Source organism: Taudactylus pleione, unplaced genomic scaffold, assembly GCF_031769625.1.
Source record: "Taudactylus pleione unplaced genomic scaffold, aTauple2 ptg000290l, whole genome shotgun sequence".
In the NCBI taxonomy this organism is placed as follows: domain Eukaryota; kingdom Metazoa; phylum Chordata; class Amphibia; order Anura; family Myobatrachidae; genus Taudactylus; species Taudactylus pleione.
Genome location: NW_028284692.1, coordinates 2,223,969 through 2,239,847, shown reverse-complemented (window position 1 = coordinate 2,239,847; position 15,879 = coordinate 2,223,969). Strand labels below are relative to the sequence as shown.

At 42.5% G+C, this 15,879-nt stretch overlaps 2 protein-coding genes across 4 annotated transcripts in view; one reads left to right on the top strand and one right to left on the bottom strand.

Moving 5' to 3' along the window:
- Window positions 1–4,863, top strand: part of LOC148511802 (uncharacterized) — a 63,127-nt gene extending 58,264 nt beyond the window's left edge. For all 3 annotated transcript variants that reach the window (XM_088482545.1, XM_088482544.1, XM_088482543.1), the window contains 3 exons: window positions 339–421; window positions 2,217–2,311; window positions 4,680–4,863. In XM_088482545.1, the coding sequence (XP_088338671.1) occupies window positions 339–421; window positions 2,217–2,311; window positions 4,680–4,714 (213 nt within the window). In that variant the 3' untranslated portion in view covers window positions 4,715–4,863. The remainder of the gene's footprint in view (window positions 1–338; window positions 422–2,216; window positions 2,312–4,679) is intronic.
- Window positions 4,864–4,876: 13 nt separating this feature from the next.
- On the bottom strand, window positions 4,877–8,246 carry H3-3B (H3.3 histone B). The gene is made up of 4 exons (XM_088482547.1): window positions 8,140–8,246; window positions 7,290–7,425; window positions 6,471–6,624; window positions 4,877–5,598 (listed from the first exon to the last, which is right to left on the bottom strand). Exons 2-4 carry the CDS (start codon window positions 7,415–7,417, stop codon window positions 5,470–5,472), a joined length of 411 nt encoding a protein of 136 aa, XP_088338673.1. The 5' UTR covers window positions 7,418–7,425; window positions 8,140–8,246; the 3' UTR covers window positions 4,877–5,469.
- Between the last annotated feature and the right edge of the window lie 7,633 nt (window positions 8,247–15,879).

Here is a 15,879-nt window from a genome sequence, read left to right as displayed (position 1 = left end):
TTGTTATTTATAACTTTCATATCAAAGGTGGCGAGCTTTTAACTTTAGGCTAGGGACAGATAGCCAATGGTCTTGCCATCAATGGGATAGAGCTCAGCGATGTTTTTTTTTTTTTTTGCCTCTCTGGCGCCAGGACAAGGAGCACAGCCGTGCCCCCATATGTGATTGGTCCGCTGCCCCTTGAGTAAGAGAGCAGGTATGACCAACAATGGGTAAAACCATGGTACCATCAATGGTTTACTTACCAATGGCCATCCTTACTTTAGCTAAGTGTTACTAAAGATGTAGTTCAGCAACAGCTCCTAACCAATTCTAATAAATCAGTTTTGCTCCCACAGGTCCTATTTCACTATTCGTACCCAGAGATTTCCAGTGTGGGGCGAAGGGTGGATAATAGAAGAGTGTTTGCGTTATGTGTAGCGTGAGTATGACAGGTCTGAAGTCTCAATACAGACACTATATGTAGTAGTAAAGGTGGAATGTACAATATTTACCAGAGAATGGCCTAATACATTATAAAATGTGATTTCTTACAGTTTAGGCCAAGTTTTCCTTCGTTGGACAATATTTCTTCAAGAATTTCCAGTAGCTGTGCTTGGTGCAGTTTAAAGAATTTTAACAGTGCTGGCTATACAACTTCAAACATGATGCTTTACGATCATTTTTGAAGCTGTAATGCAGACACTGTTAAAATGCGGGATGTGGTGACATTACCAGAGGCTGGTATGCCGGCCATCGCAATCCCGACCCGGGACTAAAGATAGGCGTCGAAATCCCAACACCTATCTTTAACCCCACGTCGAAGTCCCGACAGCCTGCACGAAGGTAATTGGGGAATAGGTAGTGTTAGCTACGAGGGAGGGTTGTGTCAGGGTTAGGCACTACAAAAGGGAGGGTTACCCTACTTACCACCTCCGGTCGGGATCTTGAGCCTTTGCCACTGCGTTGATTACCTCCTCTCCTCTAGAACTTGTCATTCAGCCTGCATTGCTTCAAAAACCTGTTCCTCTAAGCCTATCTGCTCACCCATCTTTGTCTTAACCATTCTTCCCACTATACCCCTACTCCCAAACATCTAAGCTCACAAGTAGGGTCCTCTTCAAATTTCTCTCCTTGCACAATCCATGCCCCCAATCAAGGGCAAGGTGCCTTTCGGTCTGCTCATTCCAGGGTATTAAATGAAATGGTTTTATTATCATTTAGGTAGTTGTCTTGTACAAGTTCATTCCTTTGTGCATGATGTATTTTTTTTTTTTTAAGTTGTTGCATTTTCAATCTAACCATTTAGCAGCCACTTGGTTTTGCCATATAAAAAAATATATTTAATTATAATATACAAATTAAGGTGGCATTTTGAGGAGTACAAAAAGTCTGACTGCAGTTACTAGATCATCAAGTATACAGCAACATGTACAACAGTCTCCCTCCAAAATGTTTATTTTTTTAAATTTATAGATTTTATATTTAAGATATGTTATGATTCAGTTGTCTATATTGATGAAATAGAAGTAATTCTAATACACGTTTATTATTTTCTGAAAGTGCCACCTTAATTTGTATACTATTGTCTTTTTGGAGAGGGCTGACAATTACTCTTATTGTGGACAAACATACTGTGTGGTGCCAGGAATTTCATCTCAATTATTTAGATCATCATATCCAGAGGATAACATTTGGGATGGCCATTGACAGTTTGCAACCTTCGATAGTCTATGACCAGTGGCAAGTGGTTTTATCATCAATGGTGACTGTAGATCTTCAAAAAGCATCAGGGTGATGACACAATACTCAACCATCAATAGACAAAATGGTGTTAGAGTCTCCAAGTAGTTGTATATTTAAACATAAAAAAAAAGGTTCATCCCATGGTTAACCTCTGGCTGTGAGTGAGCTGTAACTCACCCACAATAGTAACAGACCAGATTAGTAGGAGGCCATTGGGAGCTGCAAGAACAAACTCTGTACATTTGCCACTTTAAGACATATGTAGAATATATTGTACTGCTAGCTTAGAGCTCTTAATATACATACCAGTGCTCTTTTATTGAGTGGTATTATAAATAGAAGATAGTGTACACAGCCCTCTTAGTATTTAGTACATTGCTTACTAATTGTTCACCATATCATAAAAGTTTGTGGCTAGTGGAAAAACCCACAATTACTGTGGGGTTCAAAAGTGAAACTCGAGTTTAAAATGACTTTCTTCCATGTTGCAGTGAGAGAGAAGAAGGCCTTGATATGACCTCTTTCAACTGTGTAGTGTTTGAGGCCCTTAACCACAAAGAGTGTGAGGAGATTATAAAGCGTATTGGTGAGTAGCCCTGATTTGTAGATGCCCATACTACACTCAAACCACACTTCCAAATTATGATATCCCATTTATGTATCAGAGCCACACTACAGTGGTGAAGTGCCACATACCTAAACTGCTACCCAATATATTTTATGGGTAGGCCCCATTTACTAAATTCCAGATTTAAAAGCAGTAGTGTAATTGTCACCTAAATTTCCATTGGAAATATCACAGGGATTTATCAAAAATCCTACAGGGACAGAACTTGCGATAAAGTACTGTCCGAGTCAGGTATCCTCATGTGCCTCCACCCCACCTAGGCCAGGTACACACTAGACCACAGGTTCTCAAACTCGTTCCTCAGGACCCCAAACAGTGCATGTTTTCCATGTCTCCACACTGAATCAAGTGAATTAGCTCCACCTGTGGACCTTTTAAAAAGGTGTCAGTGAGTAATGATTACACCTGCAAAACATGAACTGTGTGGGGTCAGTTAGGGCAGTTTGAGAACCATTGCACTAGACTATATATCATCTGACCCACCAGATCGGACGACATATCGTCCACATCAGCCGGTGTGTACCAGCTATGTTGCCAAGGATGCACACTCCCATGCATTGTTAGCGGCATCCAGGTCCGATGGGCAAAAGTCAGCATGACCCCCACATTCACTCCCAGCATTGGCAAGGGTGTATGCACTTGCTGATGCCTGGACCCCTGCCAGATCCAGTCATTAGAGATTGTGTACCTAGCATTACATTTACCTCAGTGCTCTGGTCAGCAGGTCTCCCATCAACTGACCAGTACCCTGGTCAGCTACTCTATGCAGCAGCTGACCAGCATCACCATGCAGGAGATCCAGATGATTGGAGGCCTAGAGTGCATCCCCAGATCAGTTTTTTGTTTACAGTAATCAGCTTGTGGTCTATTCAGACCACACAGCTGATCACAGGGGGCCAGCTCCACCTGTCAGAGCACACGCCAGGGGAGACCCTGGATAATGTCATTGCCACAGGGCTTCCCTGATATTTTAATATATTTTTATTAAATCTCAGGCAGGTCACATACTTGTCACAGGACATGTAGTCTTCATATTAAAAATATGCAAATTAAAAAGTATTTCATTACTCTTTAATAAATTTGTGATACTAAAATGTACAAGCTTTTTTTAAATAAAAATATAGGGCCCTTAATCAGTAGTTGCTACATAGTTTTAGGAATTGGTGCCATGTGCCAATAGTCTAATGTGTGAGACTCCAATGAAGACTGCAGAAGGTAAATTGGCACTACAAACTTGATTCCAATTAATACAGTCTGACCATTATGTACAAAGGCGTTCAACACTAGGTTTACCCCAGTATATGAAGGTAAATTTAATCCTGAAAGTAGTAGGCACTCACAGGAGAGAGGGGGGGGGGGGGAATTATCCCTCTCCCACAACCTACAATGGAGTCTCGCAAGTGTGAAAGACTCCTTTAATATGCCAGGAATGCAACTTGCAGGGACTGTGGCTAGCCCTACTCATGTCCTTGCGAGTTACTTAAGAGAAAAAAAAAAATGCTCAGGTATGTACTAATAAAGAAAAGAGTTGAACTGTGGCCTGATCACAGCACAGGTCCCTAGGTCTTTTGCACTGACCACCACTCCTATATTATATAGTATTGCTGCTAAGCTGTTTAAGTGGCACATTACACCCTGCCCAACTTGCAGTTGCAAAATGCCCCCTGCCCTTATGGCACCACCCTACTGAAACAGCCATCCCCATTTGCAGCCTGCATTGTACAGTGGGGTGAATAGATTCTGCACAGCCTCTATTCACATTGCAGGGAGGGAATGGGTATGATATGCCGCATGGCCAGCAGTTCGATGCCCGACAGGAGCAGAGCGTGACGCAGCAGAAGCCCGACAGTGCTGGAAATCCCGATCATGGATAGGTAAGTATTCACTAACCTAACCCTCCTTAGGGGTGCCTAACCCTAAGACCCCCCCCCCCAGGAGCCCTAAACCTCCCACCCGCAGCTGTCCGCTCGCAGCATCACTACGATAGTGATGCCGGGCGTCTACATCTAGATGCCTGGCATTTCACCCTTGCCGGAATAAGACAGTCAGGAAGCCGGTATATAGGCAGTCGGCTTCCCATACGGAGAGCTTGGTGCAGCCCAGCATCTGAGGGCACACCCCCTACAGTGATGGATTGGGCATGTTGAGACATGCCCCTTTTCTGGCATGCACAGGAGCACCCTACATGTATAGCCACCTTGCCCCAGCACAAAGCTAAAGCACTACACATCTTTAAGTCCAGCTCTAGTCAAACTCAGCCTTGCATAAAACAGTATGAGAAAGTATTACAACTGTCATTAAGCTCATATCATGTAACTCTTTTCAGCTACAGGTTTCAAGCATACAGAATGGTTTGTTTGAGGCTGAAGTCATGTTACACTTGCAAAATAGTCTCACTGAAAGTTACTGAACCAGCTATATCCAGAGAACCCTTCTTCTACAAAGTACTTTACTAAAATGTTTGTGTAAATAAAGAACTTTTATAGATAATGTGCTTTTACTCAACACACCATAAGGACAACATTGAATGTAAAACATTTAATTTAAAATATGGACACTACAATATATAAAATAGCTCTCATAAATGCACATTGTGTTCTGTAGCTGCCTTAACACATCAATCTGCACTTCAGAAGCACCAAGAAATCCTCACGATGAGCCAGCAGCAATAAGCTTGCCAGCTCTGAGTTACATGAAACAATGGAACAAAACTTCAGCAATACCAAACTAACAGTCCCAACATTTTAGCATGGTCAAATTCTAGGCAGGATACTCACAACAGAATAACCCTGTTAGTCTTGCACATAACTTGAATACAAGGTGAATGTCAGGTATATGCAGTTATAGCATGGTTGTAACGCTGGAGGAATTATAACTGACAAGTTATTGCATTGGTTGCAACACAGAACAGGGTCAGAGTCATGCAAAAGCAGTAAAAGCACCTACTGCCCAATGTCAGTCTCCAATTGGAGCCAATGGCAAGAGGGCAGCCATGATAAGCAGTCACCCTGAGTGGCAGATGGAATGGATTGCAAAGGTACAAAAGGAGACAGAATATAAACAAATGAAAAACAAAGTATTTTACAGGATTTACTATAAAAATTAGTCACAAGTGACTATGCACGTTCTCCTCGTATCCTGCGAGCAAGTTGGATGTCCTTGGGCATAATAGTAACCCTTTTGGCATGGATGGCACAGAGATTGGTGTCTTCAAACAGACCAACAAGATATGCTTCACTGGCCTCCTGCAGGAAAAACATAGCATTAGCACTATAACCAATACATACAAAGGTGATTTTCAAACAGATAGCACTGCTGTATCATATTATGCCATCCCTGGACAGTACTAGAGAAGCATTGAACTGTCTGAGCACAGATATTAATAGAAAGCTAGCCACTTCAGTGTAACAAGTATCTGAGAAGCCACCGGCTACACAGGAACACCTCCTGTTCTAGCTGGTAGAAAAGCAGGTCTATTTTTTTATGGGGGGGGGGGGGGCCACGACAAGTGTGAAGCTGGGTACACACTACACAATATATTGGACGATTTGTTTTGGGGTGAAATGAGAAGTAGTCATGTGTCTACGCACTACTGCATGCTCCTGTGCAGATGAACAACTCCATGTGGCCGGGGAGACATCTGGCAATCATGCACCAGATAGTGTAAACAGACCGCCCAATATATTGGGCCACTGCATCATCTAGTGTATCCAGCATTAGAAATGTACTGCTTCTCTTTTCCACACTTCATTGTAATACCATCTTGCTCACTAACACACCAAGACTACAAACAATTGTTTACCCCCTTTAGTGGCTCAGCCCACCAACAAGTTAATTGACTGCTGGGTAAAAACAGACCCTAGAATTTGTAGTAGCGGATACAGCAGGGTTACTCTAGTTCAGAACACCTAACACTGCATGTTTTCCAGAGCACATTATGGACAGATCATGGCCTGTCCAGAGTGCCTATTTTGAGAAACTAATGTAGCCTAAGCTTTAAAGTGACTGAAGTAAAAGATTTGTACAGAACTACACAATATATACAAAGTATACAATCAATCTAGAATAAGCTTAACATTCATGGGTATAACATCACACAAGTGTTTGCTGTATGTACCTGCAGTGCTCCAATAGCAGCACTCTGGAATCGCAGATCAGTCTTGAAGTCCTGCGCAATTTCTCTCACCAGGCGCTGAAAAGGGAGCTTACGGATCAGCAGCTCTGTTGATTTCTGGTAACGACGGATCTCACGGAGAGCAACAGTTCCAGGCCTAGAATTAAATAAATTGTATATCAGATAGCGTTTTGTACCAAAACCTTGAGAAAGTAGTGCCACTACAGATTCTCATGGTGAACAATGGAAAAGGTTTTAAACCTCTTAAAGAGTAGAGAAGTTACCATATGAAACCAAATAGCTTGTATATGGAGATATAGTTTGGGGTACCTGAAAATGGGTACTAGTATATTTATTTTGGTGTCACTAAAATGGTTTAAGAAAAAAAAAAATTAAATAAAATACACCAGATTCCTGCAATCTAAACACCACCTGTCTCACCCTTATAACCCCCCAAAATGCCTGGCCCCTACATTTTTCAACACAAACATGACATTTGGGGTGAATTAAATAATTGTTTTAGACTAAATCGTAATGAAGGGGTGACCAAAGGGTTCTGAACCAAGCCCCCACATTTGTACCCCAAACTATGGATTTTGCACTTTCCTCCTGGGTTTTGCTGGAGAAAAACCTGTTTTTGCCCATGCAGTTCTCGCCTAGACAAACACTGGGGAATGGAGTATGGAGATACTTTAAAAAAACAGGCAAAGTGTGCAAATCGGCAAAGACTGCTGATCGCGGCTTTTTACCTCTAATTGAGTCGGCCCTTAATCAGTTAACGGCACACAGCATTACACGGGAGCACTGCAGCCAGATACACACCTGTACCGATGGGGCTTCTTAACACCGCCAGTAGATGGCGCACTTTTCCGGGCTGCCTTTGTTGCCAGCTGCTTACGGGGGGCCTTCCCTCCAGTTGATTTACGAGCGGTCTGCTTTGTACGGGCCATGTTTTATCCTACACAGAGAAACGAGTTGCAGTTAACAGTACTCACTCCGCCTCACACAACCCAAAAGGGCGGAGACCTTGCAAACGGTCGGTTCTACTGAGGCTCGGTTAACAGTACACAAAGTGATGAGCGATATGGCCTGTGCCCAGAGCTCGTCGTGTCCGGCTATGCACCATGAACCCGGCGGCGGGCTGCACTGTCCGATCGGCCACCGCCTAGCTATACGAGAGAGCAGCAGCCAGATTATTATTATAGTTAACAGTGAAGACGAACACGTGATGCACAACAGCCTTCCTATTGGCCGTCGTCTGTGGGGGTGGCTCAGCCGTTACACAAGGAGTCTCCCCCCGCCGATGCAGAGTTACGTCACAATAGCCAGCAACGGCCAGCGCGTTCAGTTGTAGTCACGTGGGTACAGGCAACCAACCACGGCGCAGAGTCCTCAGCTCCCAACAAACCGTTGAATGCCCCTTCCCCGGGTGCAGCCTCCCTCACCGAGCGCCGGTATCGCAGCCACGTCACAGCACAGAGCCCAATCAGCTACATAGCTATCCCGGTGAAACAGCGTGATCAGTCAGCATTCACATGGCCTATAGCGCCGCTCCGAGGAACACACAAATAAACCTACCGAGCGCTCTCCTCTGTCCGTGCATAGCCCTAGCCGCCGTCGAAGAGCATGGCACACCGTCACTCAGCACCGGCGGCTGGCCTGAAACACTTACCTCAAGCGTTGTCTAGATAGTGCTCACGCTTCCGTCACCGAAGTTCGTCTATATGTAAAGCAGCCGTGTACGCGCTTATATAGCCAGGCAACGTCCAACGTCAGAGGTCCTATTCGTTGCGTCACAACCATTAATACGTGTGAGCGCTTTCTGATTGGCTGGAGTACCAGGCGTAATACTGAGTCACTGGCGCCAGCTCCGCCCTAAAACTCTTGTACGCTGATTGGTGGGATTTACTGCTTGTGATTGGTTCTAAACGTTACATTATAATTGGTCCCCTGGAAACAGGAATGGACCAATCAAAACAGGAAATTTTCTTATACCCTGATTGGACGAATTCGAGCACAATTCTATCCTGTTTTTGTTTCAAAGCTCGACATAGTGCTATTGCTAGCAGCACTGGGGACTGTGTGGGTTAGGAAGCAAGCAGTACTCTACAACAGCAGCTGGTGGGGGTAGTGAGGAGGGGACGCACAAGCACAGCCACTATTGCAGGATCAGACTGGCAGGATAATGTATGCACTTCATTTAAACAGACACATATTAGATAATTCATATATATCACAGTGTATAGGGAAACAGTGGTGTATGACCACAATAGATTGAATTACCACAATAATTTAGGTGTTGTCTTTTAAATGTCTTAATAATGTAAACTGCAAGGATTGTGTTTTTCTTTTTTTTTTTTAAATGTAATCTGTTTTTATTGAAATCGAAAATAGCACAGTACATATATGGCCTACAGCGGCTTACATAAACACCAAATAAGTACAAATAACAATACAAATTCAATGGACAAATATAGTCACAAAACATGGAGTAAAAAAGCGAAAAAGAAAAAGTCCCAGGTCGCCTAGTATTTAATCGTGCTTTCGAACATTGCTAATTAAAATAAAATAAAAGAGCAAAAACAAACATAACTAATAAAATAAGATATACAAAAATTAAAAAAGAAAAGTATATATAAAGAAAGAAAAATAAAGGGGAAAGGAAGAATGTCGCTATATCCTAAGAGGCATTAGAGTATTTATTTTGTACTTAGCAGACTCTTTAAAATTCAGCCAGCAATGCCAAGTGCTTGTAAAATCTGAGGAAGATGATTTCGATGAGGAGAGATCTTCCATACACATATACTGATCTATTCTCTGAAACCATCGTGAGATAGGAGGACAAATCGAATATCTCCAATAACATGGTACAGTAGCTTTCGCAGCATTCACCAGATGACGCAACAAGGATTTTTTATATATGGATATAGGAAGGTCTGATAGATTTAGTAACCAAAACTCAGGTTTATCAGATAAAGGAAGACCAGTGATCAATTCCGATAATTGTCGAACCTTCCCCCAAAAGTCAGCTATTATTAGGCATTGCCACCAAATATGGAGAGGAGTGCCCACTGCTTGATTACAACGCCAGCATAGATTAGATAAATTTGGGAACATCCGGTGAATGTGAACAGGGCACCTGTACCACCTAGCCAAGATCTTGTATTGGGTTTCCAAAACTTGGAGTGAAGAGGAACTAGCAAAGGTAAAATCAAATATTTGTGACCACTGATCCTCTGTTAGTTCCCTTCCCAGTTCATCATGCCAAGCAGAAACATAAGAGGGTATAGATGGATTAGAGCACTCAAGACATAATTGATATATTGAAGAAATAAGGTGCCTTGGTGGATCTTCTGTCATACATAAAACTTCAAACTTAGTCGGGGTCCAGCGAGGACCACCAGCATTATGAGAATTAATATAGTGTCTTAATTGGAGATACACCCAAAAGGAACGGGTTGGGAGTTTATACAATTGCTGGAGATCTGTAAAGGATCGCATTCCACTAGGCGTAACTAGGTGGGATATACGTGTAATACCCTTTGTGGACCAACCAGATAAATTAGACGCCATGAGACCTGGGGGAAAATCCAGGTTGCCTACCAGCGGAGTAGGTAATGAGGCGCATGGGCTAAACAAAGGGGAGTTCCTAAATTTGTTCCAACAACGGAGAGTGGGACCTTGTGTCTGGTGAGATAAAGACGGACATTTGACAATCCAAGGGAGTACATGGGATGGCTTACCGACTGTGTGACACACTACAAGCGTCCATTGTTTAATTTCAGTTTATCTAGACATTTCAACAATCCTAGACAGGTGGACTGCATAGTAATAAGTAAGGAAGTGAGGTAGCTGAAGACCACCTTTTGAGCGACTTTGGGTTAATACAACTTGTGACAGTCTGGGTCTACCTGAACCCCAAACAAAATGACCCACCAGACTTTGTAATTCCTTAAAAAAAGAGACTGGTATTGTAATAGGCAACACTTGCATCAAATATAAGACCTTAGGTAAAATAGACATCTTAACCGTATTAATTTTACCCAACCAGGATAGCTTCAATAGAGACCATCTTTGAAAATCTGTCTTAAATTGTTTAATAAGAGGGGGAAAATTTAGTTGGTACAAATTACTATTTGAAAGGAATAGAAGAACACCCAAATATTTAAGACTAGAAGAAGTCCAAATAAAGGGAAATGCGCTACTAAGACCTGTCACAGTATTGTCAGGGGATGATATATTCATGGCAACAGATTTGGAATAATTGATTTTAAAATGAGAGATCCCACTGAATCTATCAAACTCATGCATGAGGGCAGGGAGAGAGGTCACCGGTGAAGAGATGGTAGCAAGGAGATGGTCGGCAAATAATGCCAATTTGTATTCATGGTCTCCAATCTGCACACCCTTAATATCCTTGTTACACCGGATAGCCCTCGCCAACGCCTCCATGCAAAGCACGAATATAAGGGGAGACAGTGGGCATCCTTGACGTGTGCCGTCGTTGATCGGGAAAGGATCTGAGAGGGCCCCATTGATCCGCACTCTGGCCATGGGAAAATTATAAAGGGCCAAAATACGATGAAGACAGTGAGAGCCTAACCCCATATATCGAAGTAGACCCTCCATGAACTGTCAATCAATCCTGTCAAAAGCCTTCTCTGCATCTGTTGAGAGAAGGATAACAGGGGACCCAGTACCTTTAACATAATGGATTATATCAATGATCTTAGAGGTATTGTCTTTAGCCTCCCTACCTCGAACAAATCCCACTTGGTCTTCGTGTATCAAGCCAGGGAGAAGAAGACTCAACCTATTTGCCAGAATTTTAGCATATAATTTTAAGTCATTATTTAATAAAGAGATAGGCCTATAGCTTGCACATTGGGCAGGGTCCATCCCCTCTTTGGGGATTATTGAAATATGGGCTTCAAGTGTCTGAGGGAAAAAACCTACCCTATTGGACACTTCGTTACAAGCTTTCAAAAAAGTGGAAAAAGTATAGATCGAAACGTCTTATAATAGCTCACAGGAAAACCATCTGGGCCAGTGCTTTTTCCAAGTGGGGTATTTGACAGAGCTACATCTAGTTCCTCATAGGTAAAGGGGTGATCAAGAGAAGTCAGATTACTCTCCTCAATTTGTGGAAAGTCGACCGAGGAAAGATAATTTCTGATCGCCTCCTGATGTGTTAAGGGATGAGTAGGTGATTGTTCCTTTCGTAAATTATAAAGTTTCATGTAATAATTTTGAAAGGCAGCTGCAATTTGGGGAAAGGTATGGACAGTGTTCCCCCCAGAGTCCCGGGGGGAGATTGTAGCCTCTGAGTTTTTAGGGCTCTGGCAAGCATTTTGCCAGGCTTGTTTCCCCATTGATAAAATTTATGTCTGCATTTCTGTAAATCTAATTTAATTTTGTCTTGGAGAAGCATATTAAGAGCCTGTCTCGCTTCAGTAAGTTCTCGCAATGTAGATTCATCTAAAGAAGATTTATGGGATGTTTCCAGGGACTTAATACGGGCCAAGAGTTGTTGCCGTTGAGCCATCTTTTCCTTTTTTAGTCTGGAACCTAACTGAATACCATGTCCTCTAATCACGCATTTATGTGCCTCCCACACCATTATTTTAGATACATCTGGAGCGTCATTAATGTCGACATATTCAGTAATGGCTTTAAAAAGATAATTTTTAGTACGAGGATCACTAATTAAAAGCTCATTAAAGCGCCATGTCCATGGTCTAGGAGTCAAGTTAGGAAAACATATATTTGCAAAAATTGGGGCATGGTCAGACCATGTGATATGACCTATTTGACTATGAGGAAAATATTGAAGGTTTCTATGATCTACAAGAAAGTAGTCAATACGTGAGTATACAGAATGTGGGTTAGAATAAAACGTATAATCTTTAACCGTTGGGTGTTGAGTCCTCCATAAGTCTATCAATTGATATTCAGAAAAAAGTTGGCGTACTCTACGGTGGTCTCGTAATGAGACTCGGGGTGATCCCAAAGAACAATCTAACACAGGGTCTAAAGACCAATTGAAATCCCCACCTAGTATTACACACCCCTCCTTCAATGGCTCCAAAAGTTTTAAGACCTTATTAAAAAATTGCCTCTGTTTTTGATTAGGGGAATAGACGTTCACAATAGTATAAGTTTGACTATATATCTTGCATTTCAATATCTGACATCTGCCCTCCACTAGAATATGATGAGATATGTCTGAGACGGCAAGCCGACGAGAAAGGAGTATAGCCACTCCCAGGGACTTACTCTGAGAGTTATTACTGCAAAACACATGAGGATAATAATAATTCCCAAGCTAAGGGGCAACTAATTGTTTAAAATGTGTTTCTTGCACAAAAGCCACATCTACCTTCTCTAAATGAAGTTCTCTTAGTAAGGTGGAACGTTTCTCAGGAATATTAAGACCCTTAACATTAAAGGAGCATCATTTTATATTTTCTGGTTTAAGGGGGGCCACGGGAGTGGCTATGTGAAAGGTTAATCATATATAGAGAGGAAAGCATTATATGACTCTTATGAGGATGTACAAGGGCAGTAGGGACATAGCGACTAGAAAGGGAAAAAAAAAAAAAATAGTAAAACAAAGACAAACAAATAATCTTGTTAGAATAAACAGAAAAATATATCCATGAGAAAAGATTACCGCTGTTGGAGCAGGCAGAAGACAACAGTCGACCCATGCTCCAAGGTCGAAATGCGTAACGACCCAATTGGGGTAAGGCAGCTATAACCACCCCCCGGGATTAAAGAAATAACGTATATCCAGCAAACGTCAATATCAAAAAATCGTCTAGATAATAAGAATAATAATTCCATTTACATCGTCATCATAAATGTAAGAGGCATATCTATAAAACAATTTTAGAAAAATTTTGTTAAAAACTTACACAACCTTACAAAATCTGCTGTGTGTATAGGACAAAAAAAAACATAAGTACATTTTTTCCTTTTGTGTAAATGACAGATATACAGCAATAAACTGTTAGGCAAGAACAAGAACAATTATAGCAATCTATAATTAGCAAATGATCAGCGAACGAGCTAACGTGTTTTTCTTTTTAAAAGGATAATTCCACCCAAACTGCATAGTCTGGTTTCGGTGGACTATCCTAAATATAGCCTTGTTACAGAAGGGAACTTACTTGTGGCATGCTATTCAGCATGTCTGAGAAGCTTATAAATGTCTCTCATGTATCAGCCACTGCTATTCTTGCTCTGCAATGCTCTAGAGATGCTCTGCCTCATTAAAACCCAGGCAGGTAGCTCCTTGGCCTTTGGCAACACAGTGCCCTGAGGAGCATAGCGGGCATAAATGATGTTGGGAGAACCACTGGGTCAACAGGTTATAATTACTAGATTCCACACAAAAATAACTGTTATTCCTCCTCAGATTTTTATAAATATCTCCAATTATGTAATTGGTTAATGCTCACAATCGCTAATAGTCACTCCAAAATATATTCTTATGAGATTTACCTAGTTTGGGTATAGGGGGGTATTATCCTGGCGATATAGTTTAAAGGGTATACGTTTAGAAAGGCGGCCGTCGCAATGCCGATAGCCGGCTTCCCAACTACTTAATCCCGGCGAGGGTTAAATGACAGGCATCTAAATCTAGACGCCTGTCATTTTACCGACGCCGGGAGACCGGCGCCCGGCCTCCCCAATCGAAGTGATGCCGGACGCGGATAGACGCGGGGGGGGTTTAGGTTAGGGGCTCCCGGGGGGACTTAGAGTTAGGCTAGGGGGAGGGAGGGTTAGGCACACTTGTGGGGAGGTTAGGAATAGGCCCCCCCCCCGGGTGACTTGGGTTTAGGCGGCGGGGAAGGGGGGCTTAGGTTTAGGCACTTAGAGGGGGGATTAGGGTTAGGCACCCTAAAAGAGGGTTAGGGGGTAGAATTAGATTAGTTTATACTTACCTTTAGGACGATCTGGATTTCCTCCTCTGTTGGGCTGACGTTGCCGGGATTTGAACTGCCGACTGCGTTTAAAGGTAGAGGCCAATAAACCTTCAGAATATTCCGCCCAATTGAAATGGGAAGTTGACCCCTGAATGGTGTTATTTTTGAAACCTGCTTTCATTTATCTAGGTGTATCTTTCATGCTGAAATGTTCTTAAAACTTTTACATAGACTGTATTTGACCCTTTTAAGCTCCATAAAATTTGGCCACCTTTCTAATCACTGCCGGCCAGACTGACGGCCTGATTCACCAGTGCACTACTGAACGCAGATTCCCGATGTTCGGCAATCTGCGCAGGCGCATGACCCATTTTGCACATGTGCAGAACGTGTCTGCGAGGCCACACATAAACTGGCAGCAGACTGTCAGTGATTGACAGTCTGCTGCCGTCTGTGGACAGGGAGGGGGCATCGACGGATGTGATATAAGAGATAGACAGTAATTAGTTAGACAATGTCTAGATAGACACCAGATGTTAGTTAATAGTTAGACAAGGATAAAAGTTAGACTCAGACACACTAAAGTTAGACATGTAAAAAGTTTGACAGGTACAAAAGGTCAACAGGGTCAATAGTTTGACATGAAAATGGTCGACACAAAAATGGTCGACAATTTTTTAAGTTTTATTTTAGCCCTAATCTTCACCCTAACCCTCCCCTTGGTGCCTAATCCTAACCATCTGGGTAAGTGCCTAACCCTAACCGTCCAGTAAGTGCCTAACCCTAAACCTAACCCTAATCTTAAAAAAAAAAGGAAAAAAATGTCGACAATTTTTGTTTTTTAGCCCTAATCTTTACCCTAACCCTCCCCATGGTGCCTAACCCTCCCTCCTGGTGCCTAACCCTAACCGTCTGGGTAAGTGCCTAACCCTAACCGTGGGTTAAGTGCCTAACTCTCCAGTAAGTGCCTAACACTAAACCTAACCCTATAAAAAAAAAAAAAAATGTGTCGATCATTTTCATGTCGAACTGTTGACCCTGTTGACCTTTTGTACATGTCGAACGTTTTACATGTCTAACTTTAGTATGTCTGACTTTTGTCTGTGTCGAACTTTTATCCTTGTCTAACTATTAACTGTCTAACATCTGGTACCTATCTAGACATTGTCTAACTAATTACTGTCTATAGTCACCGTGTCACCGCCGTTGGGGGAAGGGAAGAGGCCAGGATCTCCGTTGGCTGACGGAGATTTCCTGGCCTCTTCCTCTAAACTGCTGCGGCCAACTACGTGACCCCATGGGTCACCTTAGCCGGCCGATGGTATGCAGTTTACCTGATGCTGCGTTGGACAACGCAGCTCGGATAAGTAATGCACATGAGTCGTGATGCTTCCTGCTGCATTACCATATCTGCAAGGATCGCAATTGCAAAGCTGCCTGCGTGCAGCTTTGCAATTATGATCCATGCAGAATCAGGCCCT

What these genes read in the sequence shown, in the direction of transcription:
- H3-3B (XM_088482547.1), bottom strand. Translation starts at nt 7,417, where the DNA reads ATGGCCCGTACAAAGCAGACCGCTCGTAAATCAACTGGAGGGAAGGCC. An exon ending in AAGAAGCCCCATCGGTACAG is followed by an intron (nt 6,625 to 7,289) that starts GTGTGTATCTGG and finishes ATTTAATTCTAG; the next exon opens with GCCTGGAACTGTTGCTCTCC. An exon ending in CTGCTATTGGAGCACTGCAG is followed by an intron (nt 5,599 to 6,470) that starts GTACATACAGCA and finishes TTTTTCCTGCAG; the next exon opens with GAGGCCAGTGAAGCATATCT.